Raw genomic sequence first — 26,874 nt, forward strand, 5'->3', positions numbered from 1 at the left:
ACATTTTATCCGCCAGTGTTACTGCGCCCAGTGCCCCAATGACTACTGGTATTACAGTTGTTAATGACTACTGGGATTACAGTTGTTATATATATACATACATACAAATATACATATATATATACATATATACATACATACAAATATACATATATATATATATACACATACATACATATATATATATATATATATATATATATATATATATATATATATATATATATATATCTATACACACCATTATTAGGGAGGAAAGGCTGGAGCCTTTTTAGAAGTCTATGACTGTCTAGTGCAGGACCTTTTACCATATACAGTGTATCCTGGAAATATACACCAATGATACTATTTATATGTGTATCCTGTAAATATACACCAAAGATACTATTTATATGTGTATCCTGTAAATATACACCAAAGATACTATTTATATGTGTATCCTGTAAATATACACCAAAGATACTATTTATATGTGTATCCTGTAAATATACACCAAAGACACTATTTATACGTGTATCCTGTAAATATACACCAAAGATACTATTTATATGTGTATCCTGTAAATATACACCAAAGATACTATTTATATGTGTATCCTGTAGATATACACCAAAGATACTATTTATATGTGTATCCTGTAAATATACACCAAAGACACTATTTATATGTGTATCCTGTAAATATACACCAAAGATACTATTTATATGTGTATCCTGTAAATATACACCAAAGATACTATTTATATGTGTATCCTGTAGATAGCATTGTCGTATTCATAAAACTTCACACATAATACCTTTTCTTCAAGATACATAAAAACTTTACGATCACCAAAATTAGATTGAAGTAACTACATCTGTCAAATACGTAAATGTAGCCATTATGCACAATTTTTTTCTGTTTCACTTAGAAGTTGTTGAGCCAAAGTCCCAACGAGTCATTGTTCAGTCACAACGGAAGATGATCAATTCTGAGCTTGTAACCTTGTAACCTTGACCTTGTAACCTGCACCAATAAGTCCCATGCCGCTGTCTCAGTATTATAACTATTTACAATTATATATAATTATTGTATACATTATTGATTATATATAATTATTGTATATATTATTAATTATGTATAATTATTGTATACATTATTAATTTTGTATAATTATTGTATACATTATTATGTATAATTATTGTATACATTATTATTTATGTATAATTATTGTATACATTATTAATTATGTATAATTATTGTATACATTATTAATTATGTATAATTATTGTATACATTGTTTTTCAGTTCAAAGATAAACTTACAAATTAATAAAGCTATTAATATTTGACATAAGCAGGTTTGCTACCAATTATTATGATTATCTTATGTAAAAGTTATTAATAACTGGACACCACGGTCCTCTCATTGCTTTATAGTTCCCAAACTAATCTCGGTATATGTAACCCTTCTTTTCAATCAACTTGTTTGATCATACTTGTTGGAGTGGACCATCTGTATGGCATTGCACAACTTCTTATTAATCAATGGATAAGTTATCATAATATTCCAGTATAGGTATATCTAGGAGTTGTCAGCTTTATCTATTTGTGGATTATCATAATATTCCAGTATAGGTATATCTAGGAGTTGTCAGCTTTATCTATTTGTGGATTATCATAATATTCCAGTATAGTTATATCTAGGAGTTGTCAGCTTTATCTATTTGTGGATTATCATATTATTCCAGTATAGTTACATCTAGGAGTTGTCAGCTTTATCTATTTGTGGATTATCATAATATTCCAGTATAGGTATATCTTGGAGTTGTCAGCTTTATCTATTGGTGGATTATCATAATATTCCAGTATAGGTATATCTAGGAGTTGTCAGCTTTATCTATTTGTGGATTATCATAATATTCCAGTATAGTTATATCTAGGAGTTGTCAGCTTTATCTATTTGTGGATTATCATAATATTCCAGTATAGGTATATCTTGGAGTTGTCAGCTTTATCTATTGGTGGATTATCATAATATTCCAGTATAGGTATATCTAGGAGTTGTCAGCTTTATCTATTTGTGGGTTATCATAATATTCCAGTATAGGTATATCTTGGAGTTGTCAGCTTTATCTATTTGTGGATTATCATAATATTCCAGTATAGGTATATCTAGGAGTATTCAGCTTTATCTATTTGTGGATTTGTTTTTGCAAATAAATTTATTGAATTTTTGTCTGTGCAGATTAGCGCTTTTTGGCAATTAGTTGGTTCCATGATGATCTAAGTTGAAGGAAACTGATTGTTGCTTATATTTTTTGTATGTAGGCTGTGGTGCGTGCTATGTGGTGTGTAGTGCAGGATGCGTAGTTCGTGGTGTGTGGCGCACGGCGCGTAGTGTAAAGGGTTTGCTATATGTGGTGCAGGATGTGTGTTAGACTGTGCGTTGTTTGTAGAGCATGGTGTGAGGTGTTTGTAATAACAATATTACACAATGATAGCTGAAAGTAAAATTTTTTAGTTTTAACGGTAACGGAAGTAGATATAAAACAAAGTGTAGTTTCAAGAACCAATGATAATATTAACAGTTTATATCGGTTTATAAAGGTGTCTCGGGATAACTTACATCAATGATATACCCCCCCCCACACACAAGGATAGGCGCCAGCTATCATATGGGCGGGGTTTAATGATCGCTCTGTGTTGGGATTGTGCTAGCCTTGGTTTCGAGGCTAGCACAGTTCTCGCGGGGCGGTCGTGTTGCCTTATTAGGTTTTGGAAAACACGACTGGCTGTTATCCTATCATTAGCTCATTCAGTCAGTAGACTCCCCCTGCGGTTCACAATAGCAAACCTTGAATTTCTACAGTGTAGGGGTAATACCTAACCAAAGAAATTGATCCATGGAAAATAAAACATTTCAAATTACTTGTTTTTACCAATTTTGAGATTGGTAGGGGTTGTAATATATGCTTAAAGTTAATTTACCCGAAATCACCCGAACAACACCCTTTTTCCCTTAGTTTTTGATTAAAATTTTGCTACCCCTAATATAAACTGACAGTCTTTCATGGTTGTCACATTGTTTGACCTGGGCAATAAAATGGGACAGCAGGCAAAGCTGTGCAGTGTAGTTTTCATACTCAAGATCTAAATATAAAACCTAATTTGGGCGATTTCACAATGGCGACTATTATGTAATATCACGAATGCTTGTGAATGGCAACTGACTGATCATAACGATGACAATTACCCTAGGGCACTTATTATAATATTTCGCTAGTATTTAGTTTCGTGCGTAGTATACAGAGTAAAATTTCGCAGCTCTGATGAGTGTGAAAATATAGTGATGTGAAAATTAATGCAGCGGAACAAACATAATTATATTCCTCAGGTCCAATTCACCGATAAAAAAAATTTCAATTTGGGACTAGTTTGTAATTGTAAACTGCAGGTAGAATGGTGTGGGAGAGATCGATAATGCAATTTTATCGCTTGCTGCCATTTGTTTCTTGGACTATCAATGAATAAAACTATTTAATTTCACATTTTCGCTGGTTCGTTATGATAGTTTAGTTTCGCACATGACATTTTCGCGAGAGGATGACTCCGCGAAAACGCGAAAGTTAGATGAGGCGAATACATAAGTGTCCTAGGGTATATTGGGCAACTATATTTATTTGACAACAAAATGAAATCAACAGATCAGTAAAATAACCACAATTGTTCATAATATTTGTAAATTTAAAAGGGGCTTTATTCAGCATATATTTCTTTGTTCTAGTGTTATGTTCGGGTTCATCTCAACCGAGCGCGATCATCACACCCCGCCCATATGATAGCCGTCGCCTATCCTTGTGGGGGGTTTATATTAGAGATGCCCCGATTCTAATTTCACCAGCCGATTCAGATACCGATTCGATATACTGATTATTATTGAAAAATAATCCGATTCAGATACCGATTCAGATCTTCTGTGTTGCATAGATAATTGTTAATTTTATTATGCAAATGTAAATATAATGCAAAGAAAATATAAATATTGATGTATTTATTTGTTTGTTTTTATGGCAAAAAGATATGCATATATATATATATATATATATAAAACTATGTGTACTAAAAAAACTACAAGTTTAATTAAAACATTTTATTACTTAAAGTTTCGTGCGGTAGGCTTGCACTCTTGCACTGAAGAGTGCAAGCCTACCGCACGAAACTTTAAGTAATAAAATGTTTTAATTAAACTTGTAGTTTTTTTAGTACACATAGTTTTATATCAGCTCTGTTTTTACTCTAAACATTGAGCACTCTTTTTACTAATGTGTATCAATATAACTTTTATATATATATATATATATATATATATATATATATATATATATATATATATATATATATATATATATATATATATATATATATATACAGTGCACCCTCGAGATACAATGTTAATCCGTTCTAAGGCTGGCATCGTATGGCGAAACAATTGTATGTCTGGGAGTAGAAACCATTGTAATTATACAATGAAAAAAAGAAGGTAAAAATCGTCCAAAATTTTATAAAAATGCTGTACATATTGAACATTAGTAACAAATTAGTATGTTAACTTTAGTAACTATAGTTACCTACAGTAGCTGCATTGTATTAAGTGCACCTAGTGATTATAATCTGTAATACTGTAAAATTGTAATCTGTGTACCAAATGCAGATCGTACGATAACAAGTTCTTACCTTCAAAAGGTACGCAAAACAAACGTTGAATTCACTTCAAATAAGTTTAGCTTGCCAAACTCACCCTTTAAACCAAGTTTTAGTGTGTATTTTGAACTATTTTAATGAATTTCAACTGTTATCACGAAATTTTATCCTTCATAAGTTTCTGTCTTCACTTTCATTATAAAATTTAGCGTGTCTGGTTGAAACCTTTTTCAACCAGAATTCAATAAAAAAGGCCGAGCGATGCAGTTATCGAAAGCGGCCTCTCACACACCTGACCATTTAATGGCTACCTAAAAGAAAAATGAAATTATATTTACTATACAGGACGTACATACCTTTGGAGTAACGTGACTTTAGCTGGTATATTGTAGCGAATAAAGCAGAGAGGAGGCAAAAACGTATCAATGCTAATTATGTTGCCGTGCACTTGAAGATTAATTTAATTTGTAATAAAATAGAATTTTTAGCAGGCTAAAGAAGGTTTTCTAGTCCCGTCCAATTTTTCTTCTGGTTTAAAAGAAAAAAATGCTGGTGCAATGCGGAAAACTGCTAGCTAGCTAACGCTTGTAGAAGGATCCAGAGAAGGTGCTACAGTAGTTTTTCTTGTATGAAATGTGTACAAGAATCAATGTAACCATACGTACAAAGTTTGTACGTATTTATACCCTAGAGGAAAGGGCTTTAACAAGTTTCAGAAAGTAATGTAAATGTGTCAACTATCTTGAGTAGCTAGTTATACGAGTTACATACATACGATGAATTGTATTCACGTAGGAGATAACAAGCCCACCTGCAAAGACATGGCTAAACAAGAAAATAAAACATAAAATCAAAAGGAAACAAATAAAATGAATAAAATATGAAAAGTATGCCACACAAGAGATAAATAATATATATTATACATGCATTGTTTTAATGTACTAGTCCACATCAGTAAATTAAACACTTGAAATATTTCTGCCAATGTGGGGTTTTCTGTATCTTCTACTTCCTCGCCTTTACTAAATGGTTGCTCCTTTTGGATGCTGATCGCGTGCATGACCTAGCTCCTTCAAATCTTCAGTCGGAAGCTCTTTCTTATGCTTGCTTTAATGGAGTTCTTGTTTTAATAATAATTGCAAATGCTGATTGGTAGCGATCATATTCCTTGACAATGTTAATAATACGGGTGCCTTCTTATTTACGACATCCAACTTTGCTGACATAAAAATCATTTTTCCTTCGTTTTGTAACGTTTGTATCGGTCTCAGATTCCATAGCTAACGAATTAAATGTATATACTTGTAGTTATATACATATGCTGACTTAAAAGTTTATAGTAAAAGATATAATAACGCTACAAATGAATATTTGCTCTCGCTTGTGTATTTTACACGAAATTTTCCACGCGGAATGCTGACATGAGAGAAGTCGATCATCATGTCTCCTAAACGTTCTGAAAATGTTTTTGGCAAACTATATTTGGGTGTCTTTTCTATTTCGACGGGCGTTACGAGCACACCGACCACTAAATTTTAACTCGGGCGAAACTTTTCTCAAAATCGTATGGTAAAATAAAATTCGTATAGCGAGGTGAAGATATCACAATGTTTAACTTCGTAAGGTGAAAAAATCGTATATCAGGGTAATCGTATCTCGAGGGTGCACTGTATATATATATATTCACATACTGACATACCGTGCATCTAGTAACAACACAGTCCATGTTTCTTGAAATCTGTTATTAATAATGGTAATTGCTGTTAGTGGTACAGCTTTCTCTGTGATAATGAAGTCTCTCTTCTACTGCTGAACGAACTGCTGCGCCTGTACAAGTAAAATACAAATAAATGTACAAATAAATGTTTCTTCTAATTACCATTAGTGCTTCAATTCTCTCAGTCAGACGTCTTTATCTTCTATCACTATGGATGTAGCCAGTCGTACTGAAGAAGGCCTCACTTGACACAGATGATTGAGGACAGGCTAAATACCGATAAGCCACCGAGGTCATTTTGTGCGATACAAACGATACATCATATGGTCAGGATCAAGAGAGAGAGATATATAACTTTATGCATCGACTGCTCAAATTACTTTTGTAATGCTAGTAAATAGAAACATCACACCGCATTCTTGTTTCTCATCATTGTTTTCTTGTTCGTGATTGGCTGCAATAAATCATATCGCTGTAATTGGGAAATACCGCCCTTTGTGATTGCGACACATTTACTGAGTTTAGTAAAAATATGAGAACTGACACAGTGCAGAGCTAAGATTAACTTGTTAGCTAAAATATCGTGACTTCATCAAGCTAAAGTTTTTCTCCATATCTTTTTGTCCAAATTTAATTCCATCAAGGTTGCTTCAAACTGTCCAATGACAGCTCAGTCATGAAAGCATATACCCTATTGATTTATTTCAGAAAATTGCCTTCTAATTTTTTCTACGGTTCGTGAAACAAAGGTCGCATCAATCTATCTCATTTACTTCATAAAGTTATTGTAGTGGCGCAGTAAACCAATGCAGATGTTTGTCATTTTGACAGGAGCAAGTGCTACAGCTAGTGAAAGCCATGCAGAAAAGAGAAGTTGCGGCAGGAGAGGTGATAATCAAAGAAGGCGACGAGGAAGCTGAATACTTCTATGTAATAGAGAGGTATGAGGTAGTTGAATACTTCTATGTAATAGAGAGGTATGAGGTAGCTGATTACTTTTATGTAATAGAGAGGTATGACGTAGCTGAATACTTCTATGGAATAGAGAGGTATGAGGTAGTTGAATACTTCTATGTAATAGAGAGGTAGGAGGTAGCTGATTACTTTTATGTAATAGAGAGGTATGACGTAGCTGAATACTTCTATGGAATAGAGAAGTATGAGGTAGCTGAATAATTCTATGGAATAAAGAAGTATGAGGTAGCTGAATACTTCTGTAGAATAGAGAGGTATGAGGAAGCTGAATACTTCTATGGAATAGAGAGGTATGACGTAGCTTGACTCGCCAGGATTTCTTAATTGAGATTTAGCAGAAGTAATCGAGATAAAAATGCAAACAGCCAATGGAAGGGTTTTATCTAATGAAATCTTTACTAAAAGACAAAGGGTAACTTTTAAATTATTTTAGTCCTCTCTAAAATACCTGACCTTTACCCTGACCTTTAGCCTTGCAATCACCATATACAGCCATAAAGAACTTTCCAACAATATGCTGCTGACTAGAGTGCACACAATATTCCTCTGACTGTTTTGAGGCAACCATACATTGACACTTTGAAAATCTAACTGTTCTTGTGATATCGTTAGTAATATAACGCTACTTTCAAGCATGCTCTACAGAGGTGCATGGAGTACAAAATAAATATGTGTTTAGAAATGCTAGAACCATAAACTTACAGTTATCATATACTTTCATATGCTTTCAGCGGTGTGTGATTGACATGGTCATTACTAAAATGGCGACCCTCAAACGAATCAAAGAAAAGATTTTAGCAGACCCAAAACGCAGTGAAAAAAATACAAATGTTTTTTTAAGATCTCAGACCACAGATTGAGTGCTTTAATTGGATGACATCACCAAGCATGCCCCATCCACTGTCATCACTAACTACACCCCGATCCACTGTCATCACTAACTACACCCCCATCCACTGTCATCACTAACTACACCCCCATCCACTGTCATCACTAACTACACCCCCATCCACTGTCATCACTAACTACACCCCCATCCACTTTCATCACTAACTACACCCCCATCCACTGTCATCACTAACTACACCCCCATCCACTGTCATCACTAACTACACCCCATCTACTGTCATCACTAACTACACCCCCATCCACTGTCATCACTAACTACACCCCCATCCACTGTCATCACTAACTACACCCCCATCCACTGTCATCACTAACTACACCCCCATCCACTGTCATCACTAACTACACCCCCATCCACTGTCATCACTAACTACACCCCCATCCACTGTCATCACTAACTACACCCCCATCCACTGTCATCACTAACTACACCCCCATCCACTGTCATCACTAACTACACCCCCATCCACTTTCATCACTAACTACACCCCCATCCACTGTCATCACTAACTACACCCCCATCCACTGTCATCACTAACTACACCCCATCTACTGTCATCACTAACTACACCCCCATCCACTGTCATCACTAACTACACCCCCATCCACTGTCATCACTAACTACACCCCCATCCACTGTCATCACTAACTACACCCCCATCCACTGTCATCACTAACTACACCCCCATCCACTGTCATCACTAACTACACCCCCATCCACTGTCATCACTAACTACACCCCCATCCACTGTCATCACTAACTACACCCCCATCCACTGTCATCACTAACTACACCCCCATCCACTGTCATCACTAACTACACCTCCATCCACTGTCATCACTAACTACACCCCCATCCACTTTCATCACTAACTACACCCCCATCCACTGTCATCACTAAGCACACCCCATCCACTGTCATCACAAAGCACACCCCATCCACTGTCATCACTAAGCACACCCCCATCCACTGTCATCACTAACTACACCCCCATCCACTTTCATCACTAACTACACCCCCATCCGCTGTCATCACTAACTACACCCCCATCCACTGTCATCAATAAGCACACCCCATCCACTGTCATCACTAAGCACATCTCCATCCACAGTCATCACTAAGCACACCCCCATCCACTGTCATCACTAAGCACACCCCATCCACTGTCATCACTAAGCACATCTCCATCCACAGTCATCACTAAGCACACCCCCATCCACTGTCATCACTAAGCACACCCCATCCACTGTCATCACAAAGCACACCCCATCCACTGTCATCACTAAGCACACCTCCATCTACTGTCATCACTAAGCACATCTCCATCCACTGTCATCACTAAGCACACCTCCATCCACTGTCATCACTAAGCACACCCTATCCACTGTCATCACAAAGCACACCCCATCCACTGTCATCACTAAGCACACCTCCATCTACTGTCATCACTAACTACACCCCCATCCACTGTCATCACTAACTACACCCCCATCCACTGTCATCACTAACTACACCCCCATCCACTGTCATCACTAACTACACCTCCATCCACTGTCATCACTAACTACACCCCCATCCACTTTCATCACTAACTACACCCCCATCCACTGTCATCACTAAGCACACCCCATCCACTGTCATCACAAAGCACACCCCATCCACTGTCATCACTAAGCACACCCCCATCCACTGTCATCACTAACTACACCCCCATCCACTTTCATCACTAACTACACCCCCATCCACTGTCATCACTAACTACACCCCCATCCACTGTCATCACTAAGCACATCTCCATCCACTGTCATCACTAAGCACATCTCCATCCACTGTCATCACTAAGCACACCTCCATCCACTGTCATCACTAAGCACACCCCATCCACTGTCATCATAAAGCACACCCCATCTACTGTCATCAATAAACACATTCCATCCACTGTCATCAATAAACATACCTCCATCCACTGTCATCACTAACTACACCCCCATCCACTGTCATCACTAAGCACATCTCCATCCACTGTCATCACTAAGCACATCTCCATCCACTGTCATCACTAAGCACACCTCCATCCACTGTCATCACTAAGCACACCCCATCCACTGTCATCATAAAGCACACCCCATCTACTGTCATCAATAAACACATTCCATCCACTGTCATCAATAAACATACCTCCATCCACTGTCATCACTAACTACACCCCCATCCACTGTCATCACTAACTACACCCCCATCCACTGTCATCACTAACTACACCCCCATCCACTGTCATCACTAACTACACCCCCATCCACTGTCATCACTAAGCACACCCCATCCACTGTCATCACAAAGCACACCCCCATCCACTTTCATCACTAACTACACCCCCATCCACTGTCATCACAGAGCACACCCCATCCACTGTCATCACTAAGCACACCCCATCCACTGTCATCACAAAGCACACCCCATCCACTGTCATCACTAACTACACCCCCATCCACTGTCATCACTAACTACACCCCCATCCACTGTCATCACAAAGCACACCTCCATCCACTGTCATCAATAAACATACCTCCATCCACTGTCATCACAAAGCACACCCCAATTACTGTCATCACTAAGCACACCTCCATCCACTGTCATCACTAAGTGTACCCCCACACCAATTGTCTCCTTTCATAGTGGTTAGCTACTAACGGATAGCCCAAGTGCGGTGTTGTAACCATACCATAACAGTAGCAAATGGAATTCAAACATATTTCGCAAAAAGCCAAACGACTAACCAAAAGTTTTTCCAGTCAATAACTGTGCTTGACAGTATTTTGGGTGAATTGCTAGGTGTTGAAAATTATATGAAACTATATTTTTTATTAAAATGGTGCGGTTAACTTTATTTACATGTCACCATGCCAACACTAAAACTAAATACAAACTGACCATTAAGTGATAGCCATGTCTTAGGAATTGTATTTAATTTGTGGTCATGGGTAGAGCTGATTGGCTTATGATGTTTTGATCATTTCTAAGAAATATGCATTGATAAAAGAACCCTTAAGGGGTGGTCACACGAGCGCCGAAACGAACTATACGACACAAAAGGACGTCGCTGTCACTTGTAAACTGTTTGGCCAAAGACATTTCTGTCCGAAACGAACTATTTCGGTCCTGCTCGAAATTTCGTGGCCGAACCTGTGCTCTTATTGGCTGATTAAAATTCTAGCAAGCACGCGTCAAATTTCTCCTTAAGTGCGCGTAAGCGAAGTTAAAAAAGATGGGACGATAATTTTATTTCGTTAATTAAATAAACAACATGAAGCAATTTACGACAAGGCTCACCCGGACTTGTGATTGTGTTGCATAAATGTAAGATGTTGGTTGCACTTAAGTTTTGCATAAATGTAAGAGAATGGTTGTGATTTTCTTTCGTGTAGAATAGAAGTAATCTGTCATACTCATCCTGATGAAGTATTGTTGCCTGATTTATTTATGTAAAACCACAGCACTATGATAGAGACTGTTTTTGTTTGTTATGTACTCAGCTTGGAAAAACATTCATATGTTAATAAAAAATATAATTGTGTTGATGGGAAGGGTTGGCAAACTCTTTGTATAGAGTGATTTATTTTGAGCAGCTGAACGATCTTCTGATAAATCTGCTGCGTAATTATAATTAATAATTGTTCCTCAAAGTTTTTTGTTTACAATAGAAATATTTAGCTCAAATACATAAAAACTACCAATGAAACAGTGTCCTGTCTCCATATGTATAGTATCTGGGAAGCGAAGTGATTTTGGATGCTGCGTGACATGTGGCTTAGCCGAGCCGAAGTAAAACAGCTTCCGAACCAAACCTAAGTCGGTTCGGCGCTTCATTCAATTTTCAAATACTGCATGTCTAATATGTCTAAATATGAAAAACATACCAGATGCATTTGCAACTGTTATACAGTGGAACCTATGAAATAGAGATAGGAGGCAAGTTGGTCAACACCTACGAAGACACAGGAAGTTTTGGAGAGCTTGCATTGCTATACAACACACCCCGAGCAGCTACTATTACAGCCAAAACTGCGGGTGAACTTTGGGCTTTGGTAAGTTTATACTGTATTCTAAGCTCTTTCCACACAAAGAAAACATGTGTAGTTATTTTGCTGACTTAAACTCTGACTTAATTTAATTTATTTGAGCAACAAAATGAATGAATAATGAAACAAATAAAAATCGGACAGATGCTACAGATTATTGCATAGTAAATACAACAGAGGCAGTAAACTAAGTTATGCACAAATCAATATATTGCACTATGTGATGCACTGTTTGCTAGCTGACTTTGTTACAACAAATGTTCATTTTCAAAAAGAAAGTCATACAAGGTTTTGTTTAAATTTCCAAATTCTCTGTTTCAGAGCTAGTCATTTAGTAGTTTCCTTATGGTCTTACTCAATATATATGTTAGTAAAAATTTATCTTTTTATTTTGTGAAATAACCAAAATGAGTGGATTGTTATATAGTATATAAAGTAATATATAAAAATGGAAAAATATAATTTGTGATTTCAAAACCGTGTAGCTACTCAAAATCACTCAATTTCTGTAGCAGATTGTTTTTGGTAAATAATAGGTTTTAATTGTGTTAAAGTCTCATTTTATTCAGGATCGACAGACGTTTAGACGAATTGTACTAAAGAGTACGTTTCAAAAGAGGCAAGAATATGAAAAATTTATCAACGATGTATCTATATTGAGCTCACTAGAAGTAAGTTCACCTTGATCAGCAAGCATCAATATTGATCTCACCTAGGGCAGGTTCACCTTCACCAACAAACTGTTTATATTGATCTCACCTAGCGTAGGTTCACCTTCACTAACAAACTGTTTATATTGATCTCACCTAGGGTAGGTTCACCTTCACCAACAAACTGTTTATATTGATCTCACCTAGGGCAGGTTTACCTTCACCAACAAACTGTTTATATTGATCTCACCTAGCGTAGGTTCACCTTCACTAACAAACTGTTTATATTGATCTCACCTAGGGCAGGTTCACCTTCACCAACAAACTGTTTATATTGATCTCACCTAGGGCTGGTTCACCTTCACCAACAAACTGTTTATATTGGTCTCACCTAGGGCAGGTTCACCTTCACCAACAAACTGTTTATATTGGTCTCACCTAGGGCAGGTTCACCTTCACCAACAGACTGTTTATATTGATCTCACCCAGGGCAGGTTCACCTTCACCAACAAACTGTTTATATTGATCTCAACTAGGGTAGGTTCACCTTCGCCAACAAACTGTTTATATTGCGCATTAAAAGAGAACTAAGCTTCATGTATGTCGTCTTCTACGAGCCATTCAGTTTACGATCTTCCTTGAAGTGTGAAAATTTTATTGGCAGTATTACACATGAACACTCTATTCCTATAAATACACCATTTAGCTTTAAAAACTTCACAAAATACAATAACAATCAGGGATGATAAAACTAATCAAATGAAATAATAATAACGAAAGTCAGCCACTATACAATATGATTTCTAACATATCACAGTATAAATGTTAGTGTTACCTTCTATGAGAAACGCATAATAAGTATACTCGTTTCTCATACATGTATGATGTTGGTCTACATCATACATGTATGATGTAGACCTACATCATTCTCGTCTGTGGTTTCCTCTCTCTGTAACATGCACAGCTTGGCATAATCTAACTTCTAACTTCTGACTTGTCATCTTTAGCTGCCCTTATTCGAGAATCAACACTCTCGAAAAACGACAACACACCAATCCCACCTATTTTAGCTTTAGTGAGCTGAGGTTACCACCTCTTGGGGTCAGCCACCTAAAACCGCCCGAGTTCAGAGCCAATGAAGAAATCTGTTATAACCGTATATTGTGATTTGGTAAAATTCGAGGTTTCTCTTCAAACGCTTACTCTTATATATGTACATGTGTCTTCTGAGTCCGAATTCCTTCAAGGCTAGTTGAAATTGACCAATAGCAAAGTGTCAAAGCATGTATGTATTGGTGATCAATGTTCAAGCTAACTTTTTTTCAATTGATCTTGTGTACAGTAGTTTCTTGGTGAAGCTTCTGAACATTGTTGACCTTGTAAAGCTTAGTTGCGCATGGTGTCCCTTGATCTAGCTCAGTTTGTTGACCTTGTAAAGCTTAGTTGCGCATGGTGTCCCTTGATCTAGCTCAGTTTGTTGACCTTGTAAAGCTTAGTTGCGCATGGTGTCCCTTGATCTAGCTCAGTTTGTTGACCTTGTAAAGCTTAGTTGCGCATGGTGTCCCTTGATCTAGCTCAGTTTGTTGACCTTGTAAAGCTTAGTTGCGCATGGTGTCCCTTGATCTAGCTCAGTTTGTTGACCTTGTAAAGCTTAGTTGCGCATGGTGTCCCTTGATCTAGCTCAGTTTGTTGATCTTGTAAAGCTTATTTGCGCATGGTGTCCCTTGATCTAGCTCAGTTTGTTGATCTTGTAAAGCTTAGTTGCGCATGGTGTCCCTTGATCTAGCTCAGTTTGTTGACCTTGTAAAGCTTAGTTGCGCATGGTGTCCCTTGATGTAGCTCAGTTTGTTGATCTTGTAAAGCTTAGTTGCGCATGGTGTCCCTTGATCTAGCTCAGTTTGTTGACCTTGTAAAGCTTAGTTGCGCATGGTGTCCCTTGATCTAGCTCAGTTTGTTGACCTTGTAAAGCTTAGTTGCGCATGGTGTCCCTTGATCTAGCTCAGTTTGTTGACCTTGTAAAGCTTAGTTGCGCATGGTGTCCCTTGATCTAGCTCAGTTTGTTGACCTTGTAAAGCTTAGTTGCGCATGGTGTCCCTTGATCTAGCTCAGTTTGTTGACCTTGTAAAGCTTAGTTGCGCATGGTGTCCCTTGATCTAGCTCAGTTTGTTGATCTTGTAAAGCTTAGTTGCGCATGGTGTCCCTTGATCTAGCTCAGTTTGTTGACCTTGTAAAGCTTAGTTGCGCATGGTGTCCCTTGATCTAGCTCAGTTTGTTGACCTTGTAAAGCTTAGTTGCGCATGGTGTCCCTTGATCTAGCTCAGTTTGTTGACCTTGTAAAGCTTAGTTGCGCATGGTATCCCTTGATCTAGCTCAGTTTGTTGACCTTGTAAAGCTTAGTTGCGCATGGTGTCCCTTGATCTAGCTCAGTTTGTTGACCTTGTGAAGCTTAGTTGCGCATAGTGTCCCTTGATCTAGCTCAGTTTGTTGACCTTGTAAAGCTTAGTTGCGCATGGTGTCCCTTGATCTAGCTCAGTTTGTTGACCTTGTAAAGCTTAGTTGCGCATGGTGTCCCTTGATCTAGCTCAGTTTGTTGATCTTGTAAAGCTTAGTTGCGCATGGTGTCCCTTGATCTAGCTCAGTTTGTTGATCTTGTAAAGCTTAGTTGCGCATGGTGTCCCTTGATCTAGCTCAGTTTGTTGACCTTGTAAAGCTTAGTTGCGCATGGTGTCCCTTGATCTAGCTCAGTGCTCAATTAACTAGACCAACTCTTATAAATGCACAATAAAAAGCCCTAGTTTTGTTCTGAACAAATAACAACCGGTTCTCTTATGATTAGTAGTATATCATCTGCAAACAAAATCTCAACAGGGTCTTGTTCACTTGAAATGTTCGCTTGCTTGAAAGTATTCCAACAGGAGCGAGCGACTCTGTCAACAGATAATTTCTAAGCTAGACGAATTACGATAAAATGTCAGGAGTTATCTTTTCTTGTTTGTAAGGTCATTGTAAGGTCATTCAAAATGGAGATGAGGAGAGCTCTGATTTTTAGGTATATTTTCTGCTTGCACCAAAGATTGTTTGTGATTTATCCTTCGCTGTGTAGAAGGCTCCTGCTTTATTAAGTTATTTAAAACATTAAAGTCAATAACAAACAATAATTATCAATAACAAGTTCAAAGTTTTCTTAAGGTCCAAACACACTAGGCGATTTTATCATGAGCGTCATGAGGAGGGCGAAGATGTCGCTGGCGTGTGCCTAAACACACTTGAGCGATTCACTAGCAAGCGATATAATGGGCACACCCACAAACTGCCAATAAAATTCCGTATCATTAGTTCCTTCGGAGTTGTTAATAAATTTAGGTAAGTCAATCTGGCGCCATATAGGCAACAATGTAAAAACCTCCGCTTTTGTTATTAAACCTATATCACTTTCACGGATTGTACACTGCCTACACTACAAGAAGTCATAAGAAAAAACGATTATTGTATTTTTAACTGTAATATTTTACGATTTTTATATATCTTTTATTTTATAGTAGTTTTTTATATTTAATATATTAAATATTTACCATTCTCAAGATGGTCAACCTGCGCAACAATTGACTCCAAATGTTGGTTTTAAACTCAGAATTTTTGTAATTTCTTTTCATGTGTACAGGACTGAGAGAGTTTTTTATTAAATTTATGAACAATTCAGTGTTCGTTCTGAAGATGTTTCAATTGTAACAAAATAGCCAATTGTCGTTGCTGTTCGTTGGTGAGCATCGATAAGAAATAATTACCCGCCATAAAATTGCATTCTGGTAAAAACCAACCAATCGTGATGCATCTTGCTAGTGATAAAGTTGTGTAGAGAAAGTTTAGTGTTATCGCTCTGCATGAGCGAGCTCTAGCGCAGATTAGCGATATCGCTCTAAATATCGCCTAGTGTGTTTTCACCTTTAGTCTTTTACATAATCTTTAAGATTTTTCTACTCATAACATAGCAAACACTTTGTGGTGCCGTGCAGCCAATTAGAAGTGCGCTTATATGGTTTTGAGTTGGTTATTCTTTAAAGCACATAAATTACATAATTTTTTTATTGTATATTTTGATACAGCAGAGTCTTGGCTTTCGAATGAGCTATTGTTTGCTATGGTGAGACAGACATTGGTTGGTGTTTATAGGATTTCCCCAGAGCTCTACCGCGAAAAAGTTTACTGGCAGTCTCAAAAATTGTGACATCACAATTCTCATATTCGTTGTTGTGCGCTCTTACCGCTTATTTATCAACTACGAAAGTGACGATATGACGCTAGTGGCAGGCGAAGTTAAGACAACTCCAGAGAATGAATGAAGATGACAAAGGAATCAGTGTCTTTAGTTCTCCATGTACATATTATTTCTATGATAAGTACCTCAGACTCCAAGAACCATACTATATTTTCCCGATAATATTATGCACTAGCTCTTTATTTTTAATGCGATGTTAAGGGTGACGACTGAGACTAGTTAATTTCAAGCATTTCGTGATCTCGTGATTTCAATCACGAAAGTGCGATTGATATTTAGTCCTAGGGCCACGCAACCGCAGGTCATAATTTAATCGATGTGATTTTATTACCTTTATCAATGACAGTACATTTATTAAAGCATAATTAATTAACCCAGAACATGTGTTTGTATTGGCCGGCATTGTTGATTATCTAGAATCTTAGTTTATTATTAGCGCTTTCCGGGTTTAACAGCACCAATTGTCACAGAAAAACGCAGCCTCAATGACAGCGAAAGGGATCGACGACCTAAGGCTAAATGAGAATTATGACGCCACATTTTGAGTACCTGAACCAAGTGTTTTTATTGCAGGACATACTTTTGACACCCTGTTTTTCATAGTTCTATTATTCTTTGTGTATTGAATATAGGCTCATTCGAAAGCCAAGACTCTGATGTATTGAAATATATAATAAAAAAATTATGCAATTTATGTGCTTTAAAGAGCTGAAAACCGCTAATTTGCATTTTTGACTGTTTCATGAAAGTGAAAGACAAACTGGAGTCAAGCACTGCGTGAAGCCTTTGTTATTTATACCATTAGAAGTGTTCATAGTGTGAGAGAAATATATTCATGAAATTATCAGCTTGAAGACTGCTTTACGTTACTTAAAAATTTCATACACGAGATGACAACTTGAGATATATTTGAATATAGCCAGCTGAGCGGATGAAGGTATGCGATGCCCTCAGGTCGGTATCATTCAGTGATGAAGAAGTGATAGTGAAAACAGGTGACAAGGCGGATACTATGTACTTTGTGGAAGAAGGAGAGGTAAAAGTTATTCGAACGGTAAGTATTCTCTCCTGTCAAAGTCGGCATCTAAACATGCCTTATTAAGGCGTCTAACCTATGTCAGTGATGTCTAACCTATGTCAGTGATGTCTAACCTTTGTCAGTGATGTCTAACCTATGTCAGTGATGTCTAACCTATGTCAGTGATGTCTAACCTATGTCAGTGATGTCTAACCTATGTCATTGATGTCTAACCTATGTCAGTGATGTCTAACCTATGTCAGTGATGTCTAACCTATGTCAGTGATGTCTAACCTATGTCAGTGATGGCTGGTGGCAAAGTGATCTTGAAGCTGTTTGAGCAGATAATAAATAAAGAGCTTTTGTTTCTGAATATCATATTAAATTCGTTACAATCAACAAATTACTAAGTTTTCAATTATCAATATCTTGGTTTTAAAACCTTCCATAGTTTAGCAAACAAATGGTTTAATACAAAAAACTGGCGCAGACGACTGAATATGATTGGTCAACATGCCAATATAATGCTTGATTTTTATTGCATGAATCTGTCTATTAAGTGTGAGGTTAGTGGTCAGAGAAGAGTATTGTGCATCAATATTGTGTTTTCTACATATCTTTTGTATATTTTACATGGATGTATGAGCATGCCTGCAGTTGAAAACTCAACTTATTTTAGATACCATTATGTACATACAGCTATGCCATGTACATACAGCCATTGCTATGTATGATGCTAGTTGTGTAGACTAAAGACTTGATACGTTTGTGAAAGGTGTTTAGAGAGTTGATGCTAGTTGTGTAGACTAAAGACTTGATACACCTGTGAAAGATGTTTAGAGAGTTGATGCTAGTTGTGTAGACTAAAGACTCGATACGCCTGTGAAAGGTGTTTAGAGAGTTGATGCAAGTTGTGTAGACTAAAGACTTGATACACCTGTGAAAGGTGTTTAGAGAGTTAATGCTAGTTGTGTAGACTAAAGACTTGATACGCTTGTGAAAGGTGTTTAGAGAGTTAATGCTAGTTGTGTAAACCAAAGACTTGATACGCCTGTGAAAGGTGTTTAGAGAGTTGATGCTAGTTGTGTAGACTAAAGACTTGATACGCTTGTGAAAGGTGTTTAGAGAGTTAATGCTAGTTGTGTAGACTAAAGACTTGATACGTTTGTGAAAGGTGTTTAGAGAGTTGATGTTAGCTGTGTAAACCAAAGACTTGATACGCCTGTGAAAGGTGTTTAGAGAGTTGATGCTAGTTGTGTAGACTAAAGACTTGATACGCTTGTGAAAGGTGTTTAAAGAGTTGATGCTAGTTGTGTAGACTAAAGACTTGATACGCTTGTGAAAGGTGTTTAGAGAGTTGATGCTAGTTGTGTAGACTAAAGACTTGATACACCTGTGAAAGGTGTTTAGAGAGTTGATGTTAGTTGTGTAGACTAAAGACTTGATACGCCTGTGAAAGGTGTTTAGAGAGTTGATGCTAGTTGTGTAGACTAAAGACTTGATACGCCTGTGAAAGGTGTTTAGAGAGTTGATGCTAGTTGTGTAGACCAAAGACTTGACACGCTTGTGAAAGGTGTTTAGAGAGTTTATGCTAGTTGTGTAGACTAAAGACTTGATACACCTGTGAAAGGTGTTTAGAGAGTTGATGCTAGTTGTGTAGAGTAAAGACTTGATACGCTTGTGAAAGGTGTTTAGAGAGTTGATGTTAGTTGTGTAGACTAGACTTGATACGCTTGTGAAAGGTGTTTAGAGTTTATGCTAGTTGTGTAGACTAAAGACTTGATACGCCTGTGAAAGGTGTTTAGAGAGTTAATGTTAGTTGTGTAGACTAGACTTGATACGCTTGTGAAAGGTGTTTAGAGTTGATGCTAGTTGTGTAGAGTAAAGACTTGATACGCCTGTGAAAGGTGTTTAGAGAGTTTATGCTAGTTGTGTAGACTAAAGACTCGATGTTTGTGAAAGGCGACTGTAGATTTCCTGTTGGATGCTTGGACTGAAGCTCTAGGCAAGGAGTTATTCTTTTCAATATATTATTCCACCCCATGAATGTCTTTCGGTGTCGTACATCTATCGTAGAGGTATGATACCCGAATACACAATGAAAAGGTGTAATAAAAAAGCCGGAGTTTACTTTTTCATGTTACATTTCATGTATTATAATACGGTAACCATTTAATTGCAGAACGAAGCAGGACAATCAAAAGAGGTGAGTCGGATCACAGCAGGCGGATACTTTGGGGAACTCGGTCTCATCAGCAAAGAGCCTCGTGCTGCCGATGTTGTTTCAGTAGGGGAGAGTCGATGTGCGGGTAAGTTTTTACTGTGTCAAGGGTCAAGTGTCATTAAAACCTATTGCGAGCCTGTAAATTGTAGTTCGCTTTGTTTGTTTCTTAAAGAATTTTATTTCCAATTTTCATTGTCTGAACATGTCATCCTAACTTGCACTGCATCATGTAAACTAAGTCAGTTGATTTTGCCCAAGATCTCTGGAATCTACTAAACTATTGTTTTACGCTGGTCTACATAGTTTGTCATCTGTTGAAAATTTTATTTCATAGCCTTATAGTTTTCATCTCAAGGTCAACTAATCGCATATGATAATTTACATGACCTATGTATGTATTATGTACGTATTACCGCTACAAACCGCTGACAAACTAGTGGACTGACTTGACCAGGTCCCTTACTAGGTCAATAATGCAGCAACAATGGTAATGTCACGCTCAGTTGTCTCAAGCAGTTACCAAAAATTGGAAGCAGCTTTTTGAAAGGACAATTATAAAGTATAAAGTATGACTATAATAGGTATCTAGTTTACTACAATCTTATATCAAACCTACTTCGTGTAACATGATCTAAGATTTTAACTACCGAGTAAAACGTTTGTCTTACATTCTATGCACACAGAATTAGATGTTGGTGCATTTGAGAGACTTCTTGGACCATGCGTTGAAGTCATGAAAAGGAATGTGGCCAACTATGAAGAAGACATGCGGAGAGCATTTAATGAGAACAAAGCCTAAACGGAATGAAATAGCACTATCTTCCTGTTAAAAATTGTTATATATTTCAGCCAAAGATATGTTTTGTAATATAATGTTGCTGTTCACATAACCCAGGCTTTTTCCTGCTAATTTAGTAAGATGTGATTGAAACCAATAAATACATTCGAGTACACATTGCGGGAGACCTGGTAAGCATGTGATTGCGTTGAGGAACACATAGAACAAGGGCTATGCACATCATAGTACACTAAGATTCAAATGCCAATTTGAAGTTTTTCTGCGCTATATTATAAACGTACAAACGTGTATATGGTAAATGCAACTGGAATGCGAAACTAGGCTTAAAGATTCATGGTCTAGCCATTAATGTGGCCTCGAATAATATATTTTCGGCTGAGAAATATTCCAAATTATTCTCAGCATGCAAAGATATCCTATGATAGAATTCCCACTAATAATTTGATCCATCCAGATGGAAATTTGATGAGAAAAAGAGAAGCAGTCCTGAACCAAGAGAGAGATCTTCAAACTGTTTAGCATAAGTGGAAATGTAACATTGAACACTATTTAAGTGATTAAGAGCTGCCAGGAAAAAGAGCTGAGTACATGACTAGATAGTGAAATATTCAGAGATTGATTAAACAACCAAATGATTGTCTTCAGATTTGATAGTACTCCGGATGGACGGTGATGCTTTGATGGTAGCTGCCGCACCTAGTAAAGTCAATACAACCATTAGAGGAAAGATGCGTGACCATCCATACATGCCAGATAGCCAGGCTATAAGAGGTCCCTCAATTACTGTGCCAAGACTGCCAAAACCTGCAAAACAAAAATGGAGTAATAAGATTACATAGACAATAAAATTACAAGTAGAATGAAAAGATGAAAAAATCTATATAATGACAATATTGCTTTACTAAAATAGTCACTCATGTATCTATATACATATTTCTCAAAGTATATTTGTCTGTCTGTCATTCCGGCTATTATTCCAAGATTTTAATAGCGACAATAGCTATTAAAATCTTGGAATAACGATTCCATATCGCAGAAGGTTTGAACTCGAACCCTCCTGTCCACCAGTCAGATGCCGTACTAACTCAGCCACAGGCACTTGATCAATTCACTAGGCCAGGGGTTCCCAACCAGAGAGGAATTCCCCTAGGGGGAAATTTTGAATACACAAGGGGAACAGAGAGGTGTCTGATTTGATAAATTTTTAATTTATGTCCTGTCGTGTGAGTTTGGGTTTCATCATTTAACATTTTGGTTTTATCTATAACACACTAGTTACTAATAATGAGCTACTAGTCAGAACCCAGATATATGTGAACAAATCGATTCAGATTTTGATCGGATAGTAAGTTAAGCTAGTCATGAACCAATTCATCGCCATGCTGAAGGTCATGTATTGTTGTCTGTCGTATGCGCGCTGTATAAAAATTTATATTATGTTGTTATATCTTTAGGTATGTGTTAAAGTACGAATAGGATTATATTGGCAATATGTTCACTTGATAATTATTGTATTTGGAAATAAGCTAAGAGTTATGCTTTTTGATAGTATCTCGGCTGCTCGGTTCAAATAGCTGAGATATTATAGAGCTTTGTGTATGGATTATGCCACATTTTATTGTTAGAAGAGGGCTGATAAAGTAGTCTTGCTTCATATCTGCTATACGCGACTACTATTATAGACTACTGCTAATGTAAGTTGTTTCATATGTTAAGTTCTAAGAATTTATTAATGTAAAGTGAAGTTTATGTATTGATGATTCTGTATGAACTTTATGCAAAACTTAAATTTAATATGGCCCTTGCGGAATACTACTATTTTTTATCAAATGGGTCTGTAAAGTTGTTCTTGTTTGTTCTGTAAGTTTTCTTGTTGAGAGTACTTTTCTTCTAATTAAATGATGTATGCATACATTTGTAGAGCCCTGATTCCGGCATGTATTGATAGAGGTTAATAATTGTGAGTGTGTACTATACTATGTGGTTTTATTTGAATTAATATGCAACATTGCTTTTGTATGTAGAACTTGACGCTAATCTGTTTACCTCCGTAATATTGTATTTTTGATAATTTTTTCCTGTTAGTGTTATATAGATATATTTTTGTACAAAGTCTAATACTAACATCATTCAATATTACAGGGCACAGTATTTTGGAATAATAAAACTAGTTGCCAAAGACCTACATTATTACCCTTTACCTTGATGCATACGTGAACAGTATGTACAATAAAATAGGATTATAAGTTGTATCTATTGTTTTTAGCCATGTGAGTTAAAAGTGTGGAGGGAATCAAATTTATGAAAAGGCAAAAAAGGGGAATTGAATGAAAAGGTTGAGAACCCCTGCACTGGGCGATATGTGTCGCTATATGGGAGCAAATACGCAACAGCTCTGCGTACTATACAGTTTGATTGTGCAAGGTCACAGAGAGGGGACCCTTTATTAGTACGCTAACTCAAATTATGCATTGGCAATGTGGTACGCTAATAGCGAGTGGTAGGCTAACAGCAGTGGTAGGCAACTCTCTTTATCTCTCATCATTTATAAGCTGACTTTAAATACCCGGGTAGCACGGCTAGTCTACTATATAAACGGCAAAACATCTGTCTGTATATTTTTGTGTGTGTGCGTGCGTTAGTCCACCTTATAGAGCAGTCTTTCTTTTTTCGATTCGGTCGTACAAAGCAAACTGAATTAATATGAGTAATAAAATTAAATTAGTAGTCCAACGACCAAACACGAGTGAAGCGATTGTTTGGGACATTCATGATAAATGCATGTGCACACAACTCTCGAAAGATTATCCGTTAACGGCTGTGCTCAAACCCTCATCAACTCTGTGCGAAATCTCATCAACATATTTAACCATTTTGTGTAGAGTCGTTTAAGTATAATAATGATACAAAACACGTATAAACATATTTAAATATGTTACCAAGTCTTTGAAAAGTTTCTGCAATATCCTAAAACCAACCCATAAATCTTATCTTAAATCTTATTCTAAGATTTAAGTATAAGAATATTCATTCGAATTTACAAGATCTAAGTATATTGTGACCGATGGTGTGCAATTATTATTATTATTGCAATTACTGTTATTATTTTTCTAAAAATTTTGTTGATACTGCGGCTGTGCCCAATATCACGGTACTGCCAAGCCATTTTTAATATCTGCAAAATTAAGTAATAGGCCTACATTTTCTTATAGATATACATCTATTTCTATGGCAACAAGCTAAAATATATTTAGATTTTTAAATTCAGCATAATTTTTTAGATATAGATACAGAAATCTAGATAAATATCACAACTTCTTGATATTATTTGCGATGACCAATGATATACAGCCCCCCAGCCTGTGTATATTACACAGCAGCTTGCCATTTTACTTGTAATATTGCATTTCCCTTATTGCAGGGGAGAGATATCCTATTGCACTGCAGTGCCATTTGACTGCTAATATTGCATTTCTCAACCGGCAGTACCCTTTCTTTTTCCATTATCACTTTGGTCGTGGGCTGTATGACAGGGGAATTTCTAGTACATATTAGTAGCATATTAATAAAATTTACTACTCATTGATTTAATGAGTAGTAAATTACATGTTTTAATACTTACTACTAAATATTGATATTTACACGCACCGGGAACGTGAACGTTTGTTTCTTGCGGCCACCTAGACAATTGTTTTCGCGTTCTACCTACTAAATTTGTACTTCAAAAAGGTAAGTAATACTCATTTGATGTTGTATTGTCTACGAATTGCCACGCCTCCCCTACTTAAAAACGTTGGATTAGCCACTGTTCGTGATAGTAATTTAAAACATGTTTATTTCCTTCCGCAGCTGAGTTACTAATTTTTTTCTAGCTACGAGTACTGTAACGTACTACTATAGAACTTGCACAGGTACTCCCGAGCGTTGCGATAGGCGACAGTGAGAAGAAAGAGAGCAGGGTATATTACAAATAACATGCCATCTCATTCATTTTTAGAAATGCTTTTAGTAGCAGTTCTGGCCTGTTGTAGCCGTAGCCGTGTTTGCTCAGCAGTTTCTGCATGGCAAAAAGGCTATCATGTTGGCGTTATGTTTTATTATTGTAAGGTGCTAATGCTGTATCTGCTTTGACATCATACTGTCTGTCCTGTTATACATGTAAATTTTACTGATAATAAATTTTATCAACACAAACATATTACTGCTGCACTTCTTGTTTATACCATGTCAAAACACAGGTTGCACATGAAAAACGATTGAGCCATGGTTAGTGTTTTAAGCACGTAGAAGTTTCCATTCAATAAATGCTGGCAATAGCGAAGTATTTTGTAGAATTTTTTAAAAGATGCGAAATTTTTGCATTACTGCCAGTTTGAAGAACTTCAGTTTGCTTCGCGATGTCAATTTGTCAGTCCTCTGTACAAAAATAGGACAACTCCAACTTGAGTGGTTTGAGACTGAAGCATTGTAGACTAGTTGTAAAACACATAGCAGATTTCCATTGTTCTTCCCAACATTATTGGTGTATGCATAGTCTGATCAGACAACAATATCAGTAGACTGCATATTTGGAGTTGCTTTACAGTATGAAAGACAACTCTCAATAAACTTCTTGCCGTACATAAATCTGTTTCCGTAGACGGGTGATGCAGGTAGTTCCATCATTTTTTTTACATCATCAAGCCGTTTGCACATGCGCTCGTTCACGAAAAAGCCGCCATACTTGTAGAAAACGATCGTCATGCTCTTATTTAATAGTATTTTTTGGTGTTGTTTTGATACTGTAATAAAAAAATTGCAAACAAAAGCATTGTTTTCAAAAATTCATTGCAGAAGCTTCGAGTTTTCAAAGATAAAAGTTGTCTACAGAGATGGTCGACAACGATAAAATGACATCACGAAAAAATGAAGGATAGCTATATTTCTCAACTTTGTGACTGTGTTTGTCCAGCTATAAGCTATCCAGCTATAGCTATTAAAATCTTAGAATAGAGAATCCGTAGCACAGATAATTTGATCTCAAACCCTCTTGTTCACCAGTCCAATGCCTTACCAATTCAGCCACACGAGCTTAGGCTATATTAGCATTCATTAGGCGATATATGCCGGTGTATGGGCACAAATATGCTGCCGCTCTCCGTTCGATGGAACATGATGGCGCAGCGTAAGAGGGTAGCATAATTTTATGTGTGCTCAATCGTTAGAGCAAGTAGTTAGCTCTTATTATTAAGCTTACTCAAGTTATCCATTGACAATGTGCCAGGCTGATAGCTAATGGCAGGCAACTACATAACCACTAACTGTTTATAAGCTGATTTTTAACACCGGGGCAACTTCGGACATCTAGCTAGCAATATCAAATGTTGTTATATGTTAAATACAAATAAATATTTTGTCATAAGACTTTTTTATTACCTGGGCAACGCCGGGTAGTACAGCTAGTCTTTTTATATTTATTTCTCAAAGTTTGTGTGTCTGACTGTGTTTCTGTGTTTGTGTTTGTCCAACTATAGCTATTAAAATCTTGGAATAAAGAATCCTCATCTC

At 36.8% G+C, this 26,874-nt stretch overlaps 2 protein-coding genes across 6 annotated transcripts in view; one reads left to right on the forward strand and one right to left on the reverse strand.

The window, feature by feature from the left end:
- The window catches only part of LOC137388182 (cAMP-dependent protein kinase type II regulatory subunit-like), a 37,655-nt gene extending 16,328 nt beyond the window's left edge, over positions 1-21,327 (forward strand). Inside the window, exons 7-12 of the mRNA XM_068074686.1 lie at positions 7,231-7,340; positions 12,225-12,366; positions 12,930-13,035; positions 18,210-18,340; positions 20,487-20,613; positions 21,212-21,327. Coding sequence (XP_067930787.1) covers positions 7,231-7,340; positions 12,225-12,366; positions 12,930-13,035; positions 18,210-18,340; positions 20,487-20,613; positions 21,212-21,327 — 732 coding nt within the window. The remainder of the gene's footprint in view (positions 1-7,230; positions 7,341-12,224; positions 12,367-12,929; positions 13,036-18,209; positions 18,341-20,486; positions 20,614-21,211) is intronic.
- A 111-nt stretch (positions 21,328-21,438) lies between these two features.
- The window catches only part of LOC137386942 (sugar phosphate exchanger 3-like), a 52,177-nt gene continuing 46,741 nt past the window's right edge, over positions 21,439-26,874 (reverse strand). For all 5 annotated transcript variants that reach the window (XM_068073181.1, XM_068073180.1, XM_068073177.1 and 2 more), the window contains one exon: positions 21,439-22,131. In XM_068073181.1, the coding sequence (XP_067929282.1) occupies positions 21,947-22,131 (185 nt within the window). In that variant the 3' untranslated portion in view covers positions 21,439-21,946. The remainder of the gene's footprint in view (positions 22,132-26,874) is intronic.

This window comes from Watersipora subatra, chromosome 2 (assembly GCF_963576615.1).
Source record: "Watersipora subatra chromosome 2, tzWatSuba1.1, whole genome shotgun sequence".
Taxonomy (NCBI): Eukaryota; Metazoa; Bryozoa; class Gymnolaemata; order Cheilostomatida; family Watersiporidae; genus Watersipora; species Watersipora subatra.